Consider the following 19,910-nt stretch of genomic DNA (forward strand, 5'->3'; position numbering starts at 1 on the left):
GCAAATACCTCATCCTCTTCGTATTCAGCACATTTTCTTAAAATGCAGGGCGATTATCCATCACTTCCGTGTACTGAAGTATATCAGTGAGTACACAAAGTCAACTGACTGACACTGGCAAACTAAGATCCCACGAACAGAAATGACGTATATCACTGCACGCCAAACTACACCGCTAGACAGGTAACGGGCAACTGATTTTGGGTGGCCCTGTAGGCCAGTGGCAGGGTTCTTCCGGGAAAGGCCACTTCCCCCACCAAAAGCGGTGCTCGCTCATGAGTTTACAGACAGACTATACATAGGCAGTAACTAATGACGGATGGAGCAAGGAGGACACCAAAAGCAGACTAGCACTGCCAAAGAGGGCATTCTGGCTAAGAGAAGCCTACTAGTATCAAACATAGGCCTTAATTTGAGGAAGAAATTTGTGAGAATGTTTGTTGAGAGCACAGCACTGTATGGCAATGAAACATGGACTATGTGAAAACTGGAACAGAAGAGAATCAAAGCATTTGAGATGTGCTACAGATGAATGTTGAAAATTAGGTGGACTGATAAGATAGGGAATGAGGAGGTTCTGTGCAGAATCAGGGAGGAAAGGAATATGCGTAAAATACTGACAGGGAGAAGGGAAAGGATGATAGGACATCTGTTAAGACATCAGAGAGTGATTTTCATGGTAGTAGAGGGAGCTGTAGAGGGCAAAATCTGTAGAAGACAGAGACTGAAATCCATTCAGAAAATAATTGAGAACACAGGTTGCAACAAGTGCTGCTTTGAGATGAAGAGGATGGCACACAAGAGGAATTCATGGTGAGGCTCATCAAACCAGTCAGACGACTGATGACTTAAAAAACAGAAAAAGTATATATTTCACTCTTTATCCACCACTACAATTCTTGTCCTCTATGGCTCGCTCTAGTACCATAGAAGCTATTATCTGGTGCCTTAACACATGTCCTATTGGCTCTCACCCTTTCCCTTATTCTAGTTTGTTTTCCACATGTTTCTTTTCTTGGCAATTCTCCAGTGAACCACATTTATCACCTTTGTTGTTGTTGTGGTCTTCAGTCCTGAGACTGGTTTGATGCAGCTCTCCATGCTACCCTATCTTGTGCAAGCTTCATCATCTCCCAGTATTTACTGCAATCTACATCCTTCTGAATCTGCTTACAAGGGAACCTCCCCATCGCACCCCCCTGAGATTTAGTTATAACTTGGCACAGTGGATAGGCCTTGAAAAATTGATCACAGATCAATCGAGAAAACGGGAAGTAGTTGTGTGGAACTATGAAAAAATAAGCAAAATATACAAACTGCGTAGTCCATGTGCAACATAGGCAACATCAAGTACAGTGAGCGCTTAGGAGCGCCGTGGTCCCGTGGTTAGCGTGAGCAGCTGCGGAACGAGAGGTGCTTGGTTCAAATCCTCCCTCGAGCGAAAAGTTTACTTTCTTTATTTTCGCAAAGTTGTGATCCGTCCGTCCGTCCATTCATTGACATCTCTGTTCACTGTAAAAAGTATAGTGTCTGTGTTTTGCGACCGCACCGCAAAACCGTGCGATTAGTAGACGAAAGGACGTGCCTCTCCAATGGGAACCGAAAACATTTGATCCCAATGCCATAGGTCAACCGATTCCTCCACAGGTAAACACATCTGATATATTCTATACGACACTGGTGACGGCATGTGCGTCACATGACAGGAATATGTTGTCGACCCACCTAACTTGTACACTTGGCGAATGGGTAAAAAGATTCTGCTACCTCACCCGATTTAGGTTTTCTTGTGGATGTGATAATCACTCCCAAAAAAGTGATAAAAACATAAGAGTTTGTCACATAAAGTGCAACAAATGAATGCAACAGTTTCACAGTCGCACAGTTTTCCCTGTGCTCTGTCAAAACACACAACGTTAAAACATTTTTAAATTTTTCCATGTGTAGACCGTCAAATCCTGCATATGTCCAAGCAAATCTGAACATGTCCTGGAATTTTGGAGAGCGAAGTTGATTATGTTTGAGTGCCTGAACTTTGATAATTGACACACAATCACGTAAACAGTGCTGCTGTGTGTACCTGTGCAGCTTCGCAAAATCATAGAATCTTTTCACAAAGTATTTCACTTGCCGAAAACCAAACACATCTAACGGTTGCACAAGAGGTGTACAACCTGGAGGAATGGTAATCACGTCTACTCCCACACTAAACTTGTACGGACAGATTAGTCTGAAAATAAAAAATTAAAATTTTCACTCGAGAGAAGATTTGAACCAAGGACTCTTCGTTTTGCAGCTGCTCACGCTAACCATGGGACCACGGTGCTCCTGAGGTCTGCCTATCCTTGATGTTGCCTATGTAGCACATGAACTACTCAGTTTGTATATTTTGCTTATTTTTTCATAGTTCCACACAACTTCTTCCTGTTTTCTCGATTGATCTGTGTTCAGTTTTTCAAGACCTATCCACTGTGCCAAGTTATAACTAAATCTGAGGGGGGTGCGATGGGGAGGTTCCCTTGTTAGTATATTCATCTCTTGGTCTCCCTCTATGATTTTTACCCTCCATGCTGCCCTCCAATGCTAAATTTGTGATCCCTTGATGCCTCAGAACATGTCCTACCAACCGGTCCCTTCTTCTTGTCAAGTTGTGACACAAACTCCTCTTCTCCCCAATTCTATTCAGTACCTCCTCATTAGTTATGTGATCCACCCATCTAATCTTCTTCTGTAGCACCACATTTCGAAAGCTTCTATTCTCTTCTTGTCCAAACTATTTATCGTCCATGTTTCACTTCCATTCATGGCTACACTCCATACAAATACTTTCAGAAATTACTTCCTGGCACCTAAATCTATGCCCGATGTTAACAAATTTCTCTTCTTCAGAAACGCTTTCCTTGCCATTGCCAGTCTACATTTTATATCTTCTCTACTTCGACTATCATCAGTTATTTTGCTCCCGAAATAGCATAACTCCTTTACTACTTTAAGTGTCTCATTTCCTAATCTAATTCCCTCAGCATCACCTGACTTAATTCGACTACATTCCATTATCCCCGTTTTGCTTTTGTTGATGTTCATCTTATATCCTCCTTTCAAGACACTGTCCATTCCGTTCAACTGCTCTTCCAAGTCCTTTGCTGTCTCTGACAGAATTACAATGTCATCGTCAAACCTCAAAGTTTTTATTTCTTCTCGATGGATTTTAATACCTACTCCGAATTTTTCTTTTGTTTCCTTTACTGCTTGCTCAATATACAGATTGAATAACATCGGGGAGAGTCTATCACCTTATACTTCACTTAATTTTCATCATCCTTCTGTAATCCTGCATGTAAATGATTTGATTCTTTTCATTTCCAGCTTTCTCATATTCTGTGATCCCTTTCTATAGAACACTGCATGCCAAATGTACAGTCTCAGAAAGTTATTTCTCAAATTAAGAACTATGTTTAATGCTAGCTGGCTTCTTTTGTCAAGGAGTGCTTTCTTTGCCTGTGCAAGTCTGCTTCTTATGTCCTCCTTACTTCATCTGTTACATGTAATTTTGCTTCCAAGGTAGCAAAATTCTTCACTTTTTGTCAACTCTGCGTGCCAGTTTTGATGTGACATTCAATGCTAATCTCTTTTCTGCTACTTCTTAAGCCTTCCCCATGCTTTTTTGTTTTGTTTACTATTAATCCCCCCCCCCCCCCCCCCCCCCCCCCCCCATGAACCATGGACCTTGCCGCTGGTGGGGGGCTTGAGTGCCTCAGCGATACAGATGGCCGTACCGTAGGTGCAACCACAACGGAGGGGTATCTGTTGAGAGGCCAGACAAACATGTGGTTCCTGAAGAGGGGCAGCAGCCTTTTCAGTAGTTGCAGGGGCAACAGTCTGGATGATTGACTGATCTGGCCTTGTAACATTAACCAAAACGGCCTTGCTGTGCTGGTACTGCGAATGGCTGAAAGCAAGGGGAAACTACAGCCGTAATTTTTCCCGAGGACATGCAGCTTTACTGTATGATTAAATGATGATGGCGTCCTCTTGGGTAAAATATTCCGGAGGTAAAATAGTCCCCCATTCGGATCTCCGGGCGGGGACTACTCAGGAGGACGTCGTTATCAGGAGAAAGAAAACTGGTGTTCTACGGATCAGAGCGTGGAATGTCAGATCCCTTAATCGGGCAGGTAGGTTAGAAAATTTAAAAAGGGAAATGGATAGGTTAAAGTTAGATATAGTGGGAATTAGTGAAGTTCGATGGCAGGAGGAACAAGACTTTTGGTCAGGTGATTACAGGGTTATAAATACAAAATCAAATAGGGGTAATGCAGGAGTAGGTTTAATAATGAATAAAAAAATAGGAGTGCGGGTTAGCTACTACAAACAGCATAGTGAACGCATTATTGTGGCCAAGATAGACACGAAGCCCACGCCTACTACAGTAGTACAAGTTTATATGCCAACCAGCTCTGTAGATGACGAAGAAATTGATAACATGTGTGATGAGATAAAAGAAATTATTCAGGTAGTGAAGGGAGACGAAAATTTAATAGTCATGGGTGACTGGAATTCGTCAGTAGGAAAAGGGAGAGAAGGAAACATAGTAGGTGAATATGGATTGGGGGGAAGGAATGAAAGAGGAAGCCGCCTTGTAGAATTTTGCACAGAGCATAACTTAATCATAGGTAACACTTGGTTCAAGAATCAGAAAAGAAGGTTGTATACCTGGAAGATTCCTGGAGATACTAGAAGGTATCAGATAGATTATATAATGGTAACACAGAGATTTAGGAACCAGGTTTTAAATTGTAAGACATTTCCTGGGGCAGATGTGGATTCTGACCACAATCTATTGGTTATGAACTGCAGATTGAAACTGAAGAAACTGCAAAAAGGTGAGAATTTAAGGAGATGGGACCTGGATAAACTGAAAGAACCAGAGGTTGTAGAGAGTTTCAGGGAGAGCATAAGGGAACAATTGACAGGAATGGGGGAAAGAAATACAGTAGAAGAAGAATGGGTAGCTCTGAGGGTTGAAGTAGTGAAGGCAGCAGACGATCAAGTTGGTAAAAAGACGAGGGCTAATAGAAATCCTTGGGTAACAGAAGAAATATTGAATTTAATTGATGAAAGGAGAAAATATAAAAATGCAGTAAATGAAGTATGCAAAAAGGAATACAAACGTCTCAAAAATGATATCGACAGGAAGTGCAAAATGGCTAAGCAGGGATGGCTAGAGGACAAATGTAAGGATGTAGAGGCTTGTCTGACTAGGGGTAAGATAGATACTGCCTACAGGAAAATTAAAGAGACCTTTGGAGAGAAGAGAACCACTTTTATGAATATCAAGAGCTCAGATGGCAACCCAGTTCTAAGCAAAGAAGGGAAGGCAGAAAGGTGGAAGGAGTATATAGAGGGTTTATACAAGGGCGATGCACTTGAGGACAATATTATGGAAATGGAAGAGGATGTAGATGAAGATGAAATGGGAGATATGATACTGCGTGAAGAGTTTGACAGAGCACTGAAAGACCTGAGTCGAAACAAGGCCCCAGGAGTAGACAACATTCCATTAGAACTACTGATGGCCTCGGGAGAGCCAGTCATGACAAAACTCTACCATCTGGTGAGCACGATGTATGAGGCAGGCGAAATACCCTCAGACTTCAAGAAGAATATAATAATTCCAATCCCAAAGAAAGCAGGTGTTGACATATGTGAAAATTACCGAACTATCAGTTTAATAAGTCACAGCTGCAAAATACTAACGCGAATTCTTTACAGACGAATGGAAAAACTGGTAGAAGCGGACCTCGGGGAAGATCAGTTTGGATTCCGTAGAAATGTTGGAACACGTGATGCAATACTAACCTTACGACTTATCTTAGAAGAAAGATTAAGAAAAGGCAAACCTACATTTCTAGCATTTGTAGACTTAGAGAAAGCTTTAGACAATGTTAACTGGAATACTCTCTTTCAAATTCTGAAGGTGGCAGGGGTAAAATACAGGGAGCGAAAGGCAATTTACAATTTGTACAGAAACCAGATGGCAGTTATAAGAGCCGAGGGGCATGAAAGGGAAGCAGTGGTTGGGAAAGGAGTGAGACAGGGTTGTAGCCTCTCCCCAATGTTATTCAATCTGTATATTGAGCAAGCAGTAAAGTAAACAAAAGAAAAATTCGGAGTAGGTATTAAAATTCATGGAGAAGAAGTAAAAACTTTGAGGTTCGCCGATGACATTGTAATTGTGTCAGAGACAGCAAAGGACTTGAAGAGCAGTTGAACGGAATGGACAGTGTCTTGAAAGGAGGATATAAGATGAACATCAACAAAAGCAAAACGAGGATAATGGAATGTAGTCAAATTAAGTCGGGTGATGCTGAGAGAATTAGATTAGGAAATGAGGGGCTTAAAGTAGTAAAGGAGTTTTGCTATTTGGGGAGCAAAATAACTGATGATGGTCGAAGTAGAGAGGATATAAAATGTAGACTGGCAATGGCAAGGAAAGCGTTTCTGAAGAAGAGAAATTTGTTAACATTGAGTATAGATTTAAGTGTCAGGAAGTCGTTTCTGAAAGTATTTGTATGGAGTGTAGCCATGTATGGAAGTGAAACATGGACGATAAATAGTTTGGACAAGAAGAGAATAGAAGCTTTTGAAATGTGGTGCTACAGAAGAATGCTGAAGATTAGATGGGCACATCACATAAGTAATGAGGAGGTATTGAATAGAATTGGGGAGAAGAGGAGTTTGTGGCACAACTTGACAAGAAGAAGGGACCGGTTGGTAGGACATGTTCTGAGGCATCAAGGGATCACAAATTTAGCGTTGGAGGGCAGCGTTGAGGGTAAAAATCGTAGAGGGAGACCAAGAGATGAATACACTAAGCAGATTCAGAAGGATCTGGGTTGCAGTAGGTACTGGGAGATGAAGAAACTTGCACAGGATAGAGTAGCATGGAGAGCTGCATCAAACCAGTCTCAGGAATGAAGACCACAACAACAACACTATTAATCCACATTTTGTGCACAGTAGTCTGTTCATTCCACTGTGCTTGGAATTCTTCCTGTATTTGAAAGAGGATATTGATGTCTTCAACAAATTGTATCAACAATTTCTTGCTGGATTTTGATCCCACTTCCAAATCTTTGCTTTATTTCCCTTATTGCTTCTTAAATATAGATACTAAATAGTAGAGGAGGAAGACCATGTCCCTGTCATACACTTATTTAATTCAAGCTCTTCTGCCTTCGCATTCCATTTTTGTTGCCACTTTTGTTTCTTTCAGATGTTGTATGTTACTTGTCTTTTTTGTAGTGTATACCCACTTTTCATATGGTTTTGAACATCTTACACTACTACTTTGTGGTATCAAATGCTTTTTCCTTTCACAGCAAATAGATTGTCAGAAAAGTCTTGATTTTTGTGATTATCATATGTAACAATAGAACCACCTCTCTGGTGCCTTTAAATTTTCAAAAGTGAAACTGATCATCATCTAACATATCCTTAATTTTCTTTTTCTTGTTCATTATATTTTCCTCGTTAATGTCATGAATGCTGGAACTGCGCCGGCCTTAATGGCCGAGCGGTTAAAGGTGCTACAGTCTGGAACCGCACGACCGCTACGGTCGCAGGTTCGAATCCTGCCTCGGGCATGGATGTGTATGATGTCTTTAGGTTAGTTAGGTTTAAGTAGCTCTAAGTTCTAGGGGACTTATGACCATAGCAGTTGAGTCCCATAGTACTCAGAGCCATTTGAACCATTTTTTTTTTTGCTGGAATTGCCAAGCTCATTGTGCCACTGTTCTCATGTTTATCTGCCCTTGTTATCTTCCAGATTATATGAATTATATTCTTTCTGAAGTGTGATGATATGTCTATAGCCTTGTACATTCGACATGTTAACTTGAGAAAAATCGTTTGGTTGCCACTACCCCCACTGATTTTAGAACTTGTGGAGAAGTGTTGTGACCAGAAGTCCTCCATATCTCTGTCAAATGCTGATTCTCATGCTAGACCCCTTAGATTCTCCAAACTGACATCAGTTTCTCATTTTAGAATATCAGCAACGTCTCTGCTTTTAAATTTTCTGAAATTTATTGTGACTTTCCTACAGGCTGAATCTGTCCTCCTGACAAACATTTTCCCTTAGCTTCCTTGCACTTCATATCGATTGCATGATAAGTTCACACTAAGTAACTTACTCTGCTATTTCACTTCCTTTTCCAGAATTTTTTTGTAACTGAAGTATTTCTTGTGTTGCTCAGTTTCTGGGCAGTAACACATAAATTTGTCCATACAACTTCTGTTATCACCCTTTTTAGGGATGTCCATTCTTCTCAACTGAATTGTCAGCTCTCACATTCATTTCTTTAGTACCTACAACGTGAGAGAACTTAAAATGCTCTTAGTCATTCCTCAATACTTCAGTTTACCACTTTATTGTATGTTGAGTCTTCCTCACAATTCTTGAAAAAGTGCTCTTCATTATTATTAAATTATGATCTGAAACTCTGACAGCTATTGGGTAAATCTTACAATGTAATATCCAATTTTGGAAACTCTGTCTCCCATGACGTAATCCATCTGGGATCTTCCTTTAGCTCTTAGCCGTATCTGAATTTACTCCCTCCTCTTGTGATTTTTGCATTTTTTATTTTTTATTATTAACTGATGTTTATTACAGAGCTCAAGGGGTCTTACTCCTCTCTCATCGTTATTCCAAATCCTGTATTCTTCCACATTTCTGCTGTTCCTTCCCCTAATATAGTGTTTCAGTTCCCCTCTTGTACTCGCTCTTTCTCATCATCTTCTGCTGTTAGTGTCAGCATGTATACTTGAAGTGTAGCTGTTGGCATTGGTTTGATTCTGATTCTGTTCTGAAAAATCCTTTCACTGAATTGTTTCCAGTAACTACCTCTTTGCCCTGCCTTCCTGTTTGTAGTGAATCCTATTCCCATTGTATAATTTTTTGATGCTACTGCTATTAACCTATATTTACCTGACAATTTACCTCTGTCTGCTTACCATTTCACTTCACTGACTTTTATTACATGTAGATTCAACCTCTGCATTTTCCTTTCTAGATTTTCTAGCTTCCCTACCACAATTCAGACATCCGACAGTCCACAATTTGATTATTCTGCAGAACACATTACCTTACTGACTGTTGTATTTCCAAAGGCTACATAAAACTTTCATAAAAATGAACACCTAAATGCATAGTACTTTCTGCTCTGTTTATTATTCTTTGTTCATATATTTGATTAATAAAATAGAAGGAAACATTCCACGTGGGAAAAATTATATATAAAAACAAAGATGAGGTGACTTACCGAACGAAAGCGCTGGCAGGTCGATAGACACACAAACAAACACAAACATACACACAAAATTCAAGCTTTCGCAACAAACTGTTGCCTCATCAGGAAATCCTGATGAGGCAACAGTTTGTTGCGAAAGCTTGAATTTTGTGTGTATGTTTGTGTTTGTTTGTGTGTCTATCGACCTGCCAGCGCTTTCGTTCGGTAAGTCACCTCATCTTTGTTTTTATATATATTTGATTAATAAGACGTGTGATATTTTTGACTGTGCAAAACTGAATAAGCTGTGTTTCTTCAAAGTTTAAAGGCAACATATTTGTGTAAATGCCTGTGTAAGCTCTCTGAGCTTCTGTGTCATACAACACTAGACCTGTTATATGGGATTCCTTGGAAGAAAGTGATGTCCACCGCAGGTGGCTCTTTGCTGCAGCCCCAGCAAAGAGTGCTAAATAGGTGCCAACATTTCTGAAACGCATGTTGCAATCGAATCAGCTCAGAAGTAGTGCTCACACTTATAATTGTGGTGCCATCTTTTCTGAGAGTCAGGCTCAAAATTGAAAAGAGCTGGCAGAGATTATGATTCATAATAATTAATAAGGTGAAATTTGTTTCCATGTGAGTAAACATAAAATTTATGTGCATGGCACAAATTGTTACCAGGTGCTGTTTTGTGACAAACACATAATTGACTTGAGCTGCATTTCATGTTTTGATTGTGAATGCAGTGGTTTGTTTGAATTTATTGGCACTTGCATGGAACAATATATGATACCCATGCAGTAATCTGTGATGCATCCATCATATATTAAAAGTGTGCAGTAATGGCCGTGGCTAAATATGGTGCATATTAGAGTTTAGACTTGAACCTAAAGAATACCATGTCTCCTCATTTGTTAATGAGATAAATTCATCTGTGTCCGCTTTTACAAACAAAGACCTTCTTAAAGTTTGTTTGGCTGTTAACAGGTTTGTGAATTCAGAAGTGTAAAAATGTTCAGGCGACTGCCAGTGCAAATGACTGCAGAACAGTCAGGACTCAAAGTAAGAATGTCAGGTACACTGTAGGTGGTTGACTAAAGGAGTTCAAATGCAGGTAGTTGTAAGATAATGCAATAGCCTGTGGAGTTGAGTGCAAATGAATACTGAAGTCACAGTTGTTAGTGAAAGCATGTATCAGGCTTGCTCAGAAATTGTTCCAATGACTGTCTGAAGCCCAGAAAATACAAATGTTGTGACAAATGTTGTGTCTGCCTACTTTCATGTCCTTGCAGCTTCCTGCATGTCATTCTGGGAATACCTGCATCTAGCTTCTTCTTCTTCTGTTTATGATAGTGTCTGTTGGTGGTTGACTTTGGAACTCACTAGTCGGTCTTCTTCTCATCTCCTGAGGCTCTGGTATTGCTGCTCCCTGCAGATGACTTCTTGGAGTCTGCTGTGTAGTATTTCTAAATCCATCGGTCTTTACATGGTTCTTGATCTTGGCCAGCAGCCAATGTTGCACTTGAAGATTATTTGTAAAAAGGGGAGGCAATGGGAACTGCTGTTCAGGCCACTGTTCCTGACATCTGCGTGCAGTTACAGTGAGTAAATTCCAAACTTGCTGGTTCCTTACTGTTGCCAAACCAAACCATAGTGGAGTGCTGAAGCAAGTTAGATATTACATGACAGTGGATTCACAGGTGTACGCTTCCTATGCATATACCTTGTAAGTAAAGTAATGTGGATTATTTCATAAGTTCTTGTTGCGAGCATTTGATGATGATTCTTGATTTCTGAACATTGGCATCAACGGACATTGCTAGACAAGAAAGGGATGTGCCAAGAACGAAGTATCGTACACTCTAGAAGTAGCGCTAATTCAGAGATGAAAATTTATGCAGACTTCAACCCAAAACCCAACTGTTCTAGTAGGCCTCCCAAGCTTGCCTCCTGAAGTAATTTTGACTTTGTTGCAGTTTTCATATCCAAAGAAGTGTTTGTAACCAAGCAGATTGTATCAACAGTAAGAGATAGCAAAATTGCCAGACATAGTAATAGTATTAGTTTTCATTTGTTAAAAATATCTCATACTATTAATTCTATGTTTTGCATTTACAGATTATGAAAGACATAATATTGCGTCACAAGGTACTTCAAGGTCAAAGAGTGCATTTTATTCCGGGATGGGACTGCCATGGTTTGCCCATTGAACTGAAAGCAGTGTCCAGTTCATGTGGAAAAGAAACAAAGCTTACACCAGTTGAAATAAGATATAAAGGTGATTTGAATAGCTGTTAATGCATTACATTGTGGCTTCAGATTATCTTTAGTGATGAACTATTTGGCAATCTAAGCATGTTATCGCGTTTTTGAAATGCTGCAGTTACCAGAGTTTCCATGAAAGTAGCAAGTGGGTCTCATAGGCATTAGCAAATAATATTGCAGAATGTAGGAATAGTTAAACATGTATTATATTTTTGCTGGAGATTGCAATTACAGATTGATCTGGAAACTGCTCTTCATATTTGCTTGTTACGTATAGGTTACAGAATCAAGAAACAATAAGAAAGGCTGGATTTTTGGAACATGGGGAATGAGAGGGGGCAGAATAAATGTGAGGCAGTAATTGCCTTTTTATGGAAGTGTTACTTCTCTAGTAAGCTCAGTCATAAAATAATTTTGAGCCATTTGTTAATTACCTTGTTAATGTGGAGGGACTCCTTTTATCATTGTTTTGGTGGTGGCTTTGAAAGCTACAACCTTACTAAGTGTTTTACATGAAAGTTTGGTGTAAAAGTGGCACTGATGTTTACTTGACATTGTATACCTCCAGTTAGGCCCTCTTTATTTTTTTTTAAAAAAAAAAAAAGATCTTTACTAAGGTCTAAAAATGTTCCTGAAGTGTGCATGCCCCATTCTACAACACTGCGTATTTCATGGTCCGATAACAATAGTGGCTGTGCTTGGATCTTTCGTTAATCTATTCCGTGATAGGCAAGAATTCCAGGCCTTGATTAGTGGACGGACTTCAAAAGTGGCCAGGTGATTGTCTGAACGCTCACGTGCAGACATACATTTCCACACTCCTAAAACATCCCTCGGTCCACTGTTTCCAATGTGATGGTGAAATGGAAACGGGAAGGGACATGCACAGCACAAAAGCGTACAGACCGATCTCGTCTGTTGACTGACAGAGACTGCCGACACTTGAAGAGGGTTGTAATGTGTAATAGGCAGACGCCTATCCAGACCATCACTTAGGAGGCATTCCAAACTGTTATCAGGATCACCTGCAAGTACTATGACAGTTAGATGGGAGGTGAGAAAACTTGGATTTCATGGTCAAGCGGCTGCTCATAAGCCACACATCACATCGGTAAATCCAAACGATGCCTCGCTTGGTGTGAGGAGGGTAAACATTGTGTGGAGTGACAAATTATGGTACACAATGTTCCGATCCAATGGCAGGGTGTTGGTATGGCTAATGGCCGGTGAGCGGCATCTGCCAGCATGTGTAGTATCAACAGTAAAATCAGGGATGGTGGTGTTAAGGTGTGGTTGCATTTTTCATGGAGGGGCTTGCACCCCTTGTTGTTTTGCATGGCACTATCACAGCACAGGCCTACACTGATATTTTAAGCACCTTCTAGCTTCCCACTGTTGAAGAGCAATTCGGGGATGGCGATTGCATCTTTCAACATGATTGAGCACCTGTTCATAATGCACAGCCTGTGGCGGAGTGGTTACACGACAATAACATCCCTGTAATGGACTGGCCTGCACAGAGTCCTGACCTGAATTCTATAGAACACATTTGGGATGTTTTGGAACGATGACTTCATGCCAGGTCTCACCGACCGACATCAATACCTCTCCTCAGTGCAGCACTCCATGAAGAATGGGCTGCCATTCCCCAAGAAACCTTCCAGCACCTGACTGAACATATGCCTCTGAGAGTGGAAGCTGCCATCAAGGCTAAGGGTAGGCCAACACCGTATTGAATTCCAGCATTACCGATGGAGGGCGCCACGAATTTGTAAGTCATTTTCTGCCAGGTGTTCAGATACTTTGATCACATAGTGTATTTTATTGAAGTTGAGAATTAGTGACATGGACATATAATTTGAATCTCTTTTATCACCTGTTATGCCATGTCATAGACATGCTTATTTTTAAGGCACTTGCATTCACACATATATTCCTTTACCACCACATCTGAGGCACCATACCAGCCAGATGAGTGTCTATTCGTTAGCTTTTGTATTATGTTAAATATCTCCTGTTCCTTCAACTTCACAAATTTGAGCTCTGCACAATGTATGGTTTAATTTGGTTTTTAGCCTACATATCTGTAATTACATCATTGTTTGGGACCTGAAAAGTCTGCATTTGTGATAAATGCAAATATAGTTGAGATTTCTAGTTGTCAACAAATGAGGTGATTTTAAATTCGATTACACTCAACATTTTATGTGTCATTAATTCACCTTGTTGCTTGTGATTTTGTAGCCATAGTGGCCCTAATCATAGATTTGTCTGTTAGCTGGCATTGGTGGTGATCAGTAAGCAATCAGTATGGGTCGATGTCATTTGATTTCTATTGATTCAGTTATACTATGTCACTTGATTTCTATTGATTCAGTTATTCTGATAAGCCACCATGGTGTAAGTCCAACTGGAATGTGCACATATAATGCAGTTCTCCCCCTGCGGGTTCGGTGGTTAGAATAGTCACGCGGTATTCCTGCCTGTCGTAAGAGGCAACTAAAAGGAGTCTCAAAATTTTTCCGAAGAGCGAGCCGATTGGGGAAGGGCACCTTACTTGGTGCATTGTGTCCATCTAGCGATCAGACCATTCGCCAGCTTTGTCGTTGCATTGCAGTCCTGCCCGCTCTCCATCTCTTGGGCATGGATACGTTCCTGCGTGCACTTTCCACCTTGCGCTGTGCAGTGCCACTTTCTGCACTGACGGCGACCATGGACCACATGTCACCTAACATCCAGCACGGTAGCCAGTCCGTTGTGGTGGGGCCGCCATGTACCCTGTTGGTTGTAGCCCCCTGACAACACAGGGATCGCTCTACTAATGCCTGCGCCGTTAACTCCCCACGTATGCCAAGGAGTAGATGCCCGTCTCCCTGGGGCATCAGGACTCCCGGCAATGGCCATCCTGCCAGGTGGCTATTGCTGCGGCTGGTGGCACCCGTGGGGAGTGCCCTTGGTTGGAGTAGGTGGCATCAGGGCGAATGACCCGCAATGAAGCATGGTACGTCATCTCTCGCTGGCGGCCAGCCGCCAGCAGTCTCTAAGCGTTCTCGGGCTCAATTTAATGCTCAGAAGTACGATCCAAAAACGTTCCCCTCTCTGGCCACGCCGTTGGAGGAGCATAAGTCTCAGGATGGAGGTAACAGTTATTCGCCCCGATTCTTAGTTTGCACGAGAGCTGATGGGGAGTCTTTTCTATCCACAAAGCCTCAGTTCTTTGTCGAGCATTTAGAGGACAAGTTTGGGGAGGTGGAGGGCTTGTCCAAAATGCGCTCTGGGTCAGTACTGATACAAACGGCATCCTCCGCCCAGTCACGCAGGTTACTTGCTTGTGACAAGTTGGGGGATGTTAACGTTACCATTACACCACATAAGAGTTTAAATATGGTCCAGGGTGTTATTTTCCGTAGGGACCTACTTTTGCAGTCTGATGACGAGCTGCGCACCAACTTAGAGCGTAGAGGTGTTCATTTCGTCCGGCGCGTTCATCGGGGCCCGAGGGACAATCAGTTTGCTACCGGTGCCTTCATCTTGGCCTTCGAGGGTGATACATTACCGGAGAAGGTCAAGGTGATGGTCTACCATTGTGACGTCAAGCCCTATATCCCTCCCCCGATGCGGTGCTTTAAGTGCTGGAAGTTCAGCCATATGTCTTCCCGCTGCACTTCCAGCCTCACATGTCGAGATTGCGGACACCCATCACATCCCAATACTCCATGTGCCCCGCCTCCCATCTGTGTCAACTGCGGAGAGCATCATTCACCTTGCTCGCCAGACTGCAAAGTCTTTCAGAAAGAGCGCAAAATCATGGAATATAAGACCCTGGACCGGCTGACCTATACTGAGGCCAAAAGGAAATATGACAGACTACATCCTGTGCGAATGACGTCTTCTTACGCAGCTACTACAACAACTGTGCTAGCCCCATCAGTTTCGAGACTTCCAGCCAGATCGATGAGCAGTACAACTACTCCTGCCCCCTTGCCTGTGGGGGGGGCTCTACCCAACCGGTTGCTCCTGCACCACCTATCTCAGGAGCAACATCCTCCCACACATCGGGGACGTCTGTCCCCGCTTCTCAGCCGGAGAAGTGTCTCACTTCTTTGGCTGCTCTCGCCCGTAAGGGTTCCCTTGGGACCCTCCCTTCCCAGGCTTCCACCAGCGGGAAGGATGACGCCCGACAGTGGCATAAGTCCCCACCAGTGGCTGGTTGTAGGGCTTCGCGATCCTCCTCTGTCCCGGAGACTGATTCGGTGAGGCCTTCCCAGCCGGTGAAACCCAAGGTTCAGCGAGAGAAGTCCAAGTGCAAGACCTCTAAGGCCAAAGAGCTTGCGGTGGCACCGACCCCACTGCACCCTTTGAGCTCTGTGTCTGAGGATGAGGTCAAGATTCTGGCATCCACTGAGGACCTTGATCTCGCCGGTCCCTCAGACACCATGGGTGTCACTCGCACAGGTACTGAATCGGTGGCAGTGAGTGAACTAGTGGTGTAAATTGCCTTCCCAGACCCTTCACGCCTTTCTCAGCCATGGACAATATCATCTTCCAGTGGAACTGCAGCGGTTTCTTCCACCATCTAGCTGAGCTCCGACAACTTATCAGCCTTCACCCTTTCTTCTGCATTGCTCTTCAGGAAACTTGGTTTCCAGCAATGCGAACCCCCGCCCTCCGTGGCTATCGGGGTTATTATAAGAACCGGGCAGCTTATGAAAGAGTGTCTGGTGGCGTCTGCCTCTACGTCCTTCACACTCTGCACAGCGAGTCTGTCCCTCTCCAAACGCCTTTAGAGGCTGTCGCTGTTCGGGTGTGGACGCCACAGGCTGTTACCGTCTGCAGTCTTTACCTTCCACTGGATGGTGATGTCTCGCAGCATGTCCTGGCTGCGCTGATAGCCCAATTGCCGCCACCTTTCTTGTTACTGGGCGACTTCAACGCCCATAACCCTCTGTGGGGTGGGTCAGCGGCAACAGGTAGAGGTGCCACCATTGAGCATTTATTGGCACAGCTCGATCTTTCACTTTTAAATGATGGTTCCTTCACACACTTCAGCGTGGCGCATGCCACGTACTCCACCACTGACCTTTCGATCTGTAGCCCTCGCCTCTTACGTCTGTCCAATGGAGTGTGCATGACGACTTGTGTGGCAGTGACCATTTTCTGATCCTTCTGTCACTGACACAACATCATTCTTCTCGGCGCCCCAGCAGATGGGCTCTGAATAAGGCTGACTGGGACTTGTTCTCCTCCATTGCCGCTATTGAGCCTCTCTCTAATGACGACATTGATGCGGTGGTTCACTCAGTCACCACCAGCATCGTTACTGCCGCAGAATCTGCCGTTCCCAGTTCTTCTGGGTCCCCTCGGCGGCGGACTGTTCCTTGGTGGTCGCCCGAGATCGCTGAGGCGATAAAAGATCGCCAGCGGGTGCTCCAGCGTCACAAGCGTAATCCCTGCATTGAACACCTCATCACCTTCAAACGGCTGCGTGCGCGGGCCCGCCATCTTATCCGCCAAAGCAAGCAGGAGTGCTGGGAGCGGTATGTATCCACCATTGGCCTCCATGTCTCTCCATCGCAGGTCTGGGCCAAAATCCGACGCCTCTGTGGCTATCGGACCCCTGTCAGCGTCCCTGCGCTCTCCCTGAATGGAGTAGTTTGTACAGACTCCGACGAAATAGCCAACAGCTTGGCAGAGCATTTTGCTCTTAGTTCCGCTTCTTCCAATTACCCACTGGCCTTCCGCTCCATTAAAGAGTGGATGACACGTCGGAGCCTTTCTTTTCGCACCCACCATTCTGAATCCTACAACGCTTCATTCAGTGAGTGAGAATTTCACAGTGCCCTTGCCGCTTGCCCTGATACCGCTCCTGGGCCAGATTGCATTCACTATCAGATGCTGAAACACCTTTCAGTGGACTGCAAGTGACGCCTCCCTCGAGAGTGAGTTTCCGTCGCATTGGCGGGAAAGCATTGTCATCCCCATTTTGAAACCGGGCAAGAGCTCTTTGGAGGTGGACAGCTACCGCCCCATTAGCCTCACCAACGTTCTTTGCAAGCTTCTCAAACGGATGGTGAGCTGGCACTTGAATTGGGTACTGGAGTCTCGGGGCCTTCTGGCTCCCTCTCAGGGTGGGTTCTGTAAAGGCCGCTCCGCCACCGACAATCTGGTGAGTCTGGAGTCGGCCATCCATACTGCCTTTGCCCGCCGTCAGCACCTGGTCGTCTTTTTCGACATGCGGAAGGCGTACGATATGACATGGCGTCATCACATCCTTTCTACGCTTCATGGATGGGGTCTTCGGGGCCCTCTGCCGATCTTTATCCGCAATTTTCTGTCGTATCGTACCTTCCGCGTGCAAGTCACGGCCTCTCGTAGTTCCTCCCGAGTCCGGGAGAACGGGGTACCACAGGGATCAGTCCTCAGTGTCTGCCTGTTTTTAATAGCCATAAACGGTCTCGCTGCAACAGTGGGAAATTCTGTCTCCGCTTCCCTGTATGCTGACGACTTCTGCCTTTACTGCAGCTCTACTGGCATTGCAGCTGTTGAACATCAGCTACAGGGCACTATCTGCAAGGCGCAGTCTTGGAATGTAGCGCATGGTTTTCAGTTTTCGGCTGCCAAGACCCGCGTTATGCATTTCTGCCGGCGCCGAACAGTCCATCCTGAGCCGCGGCTTTATCTTGCCGACGCACTCCTTGCTGTGGTGGAGACCCACAGGTTTTTGGGTGTAGTTTTTGATGCCCGGTTGACTTGGCTGCCTCATATTCGGCAGCTTAAACAGGCGTGTTGGCAGCATCTCAACGCTCTGAGATGCTTGAGCCACACCCGCTGGGGCGCCGACCGATCTACCCTATTACGGCTCTACCAGGCGTTAATCCAGTCCCGTCTGGATTGTGGGAGCCTGGCTTATGGCTCAACATCCCCATCTGCGTTGCGGGTACTGGACCCAATCCTCCACAGCAGGATACGCCTTGCCACTGGTGATTTCCGGACCAGCCCAGTGGACAGCATACTTGTGGAGGCGGGTGTCCCTCCACTGCGATTACGCCACCAACGTTTGCTGGCTTCTTAAGCTGCCCATGTTTTCAGCTTGCCCGCGCATCCTAACTATCGGCTACTATTCCCACAGTCGCACGTCCATCTTCCAGAACGCAGGCCCAGGGCTGGATATACGATCGCGGTCCACGTCCGAGAGCTTCTCTCTGGGCTTGGGGCTTATCCTCTTCCGCCTCCTTTCCGGGCATCTCTGCATACACCCCCGTGGTGTGTGCCTCGCCCTCGCCTTCAGCTGGAATTGGCACAGGTCCCGAAGGACTCAGTCCCTCCGGAGGCTTTCTGCCGCCACTTTCTTTCCATCCTCGCAATGTATCAGGGCTCTGGCATTGTTTACACTGACGGTCGTGTCGGTTACGCGCTAACTCTAGGGGACCATTCCGAACAACGTTCCTTGTCGGCTGGCTGCAGCGTTTACACTGCTGAGCTGGTCGCCATCTTTCGTGCCCTAGAGTATATCCGCTCCTGCTCAGGTGAATCCTTTGTTATCTGTAGCGATTCCCTGAGCGGTTTACGAGCTCTCGACCATTGTTTCCCTCGTTCCTGTCTGGTGATGGCTATCCAGGAGTCCCTGCGTACTCTTGCCTGTTGTGGCCGCTCTGTGGTCTGAGTGTGGACCCCAGGCCATGTTGGGATACCCGGCAATGAGAATGTTGACCGCCTGGCGAAAGAGGCCACCAGTACACCATCTCTGGACATTGGCCTCCCGGAGACAGATTTGCGGGCGTTCCTATGCAGCACAATTCTAGACCTTTGGGACACTGAATGGCACGCCCTGCCTTCACGAAACAAACTTCGGGCCATCAAGGAGCCTACCGGTGTGTGGCGCTCCTCCTTGCGGGTCTCTCGCAAGGAGTCTGTTGTCCTCTACCGGCTGCGCATTGGGCATACATGGATGATGCACGGCCATATATTGCGACGTGAGGACTCACCTTTATGTCGCTGCGGCTTCATTTTGACAGTGGCCCACATTTTATTGGACTGTCCACTTTTAGCTGTGCTCAGGCAGTTGTTCGCACTTCCTGACACGCTCCCTGCCATTTTAACAGATGACTCTGCTATGGCTGATGTAGTTTTACATTTTATTCGGGCAGGGGGTTTTTATCATTTAATCTGAGTGTTTCTGTTTTATTTTATTGTTTTGTGTTGATTCTGGCCTTTGGCCTACGATTTTAAACTGATTTTTTAATGTGTTTCTAAGTGGTTGGCTTTTCCTTTTTTATTTCTATGGTCGGCCAACCACCGTCAACATCTGTGTGATTTTAGTTCATTTTGTGTGGTCTTTGTCTAAGTTTCTCT

The 19,910-nt window shown here is 44.4% G+C and overlaps 1 protein-coding gene across 1 annotated transcript in view; it reads left to right on the plus strand.

Moving 5' to 3' along the window:
- Window positions 1-19,910, plus strand: part of LOC126480867 (isoleucine--tRNA ligase, mitochondrial) — a 106,419-nt gene that overhangs the window by 21,592 nt on the left and 64,917 nt on the right. The window contains exon 3 of the mRNA XM_050104245.1: window positions 11,412-11,571. Within this exon, the coding sequence (XP_049960202.1) occupies window positions 11,412-11,571 (160 nt within the window). The remainder of the gene's footprint in view (window positions 1-11,411; window positions 11,572-19,910) is intronic.

The sequence above is a fragment of the Schistocerca serialis genome, chromosome 5 (assembly GCF_023864345.2).
Source record: "Schistocerca serialis cubense isolate TAMUIC-IGC-003099 chromosome 5, iqSchSeri2.2, whole genome shotgun sequence".
In the NCBI taxonomy this organism is placed as follows: Eukaryota; Metazoa; Arthropoda; class Insecta; order Orthoptera; family Acrididae; genus Schistocerca; species Schistocerca serialis.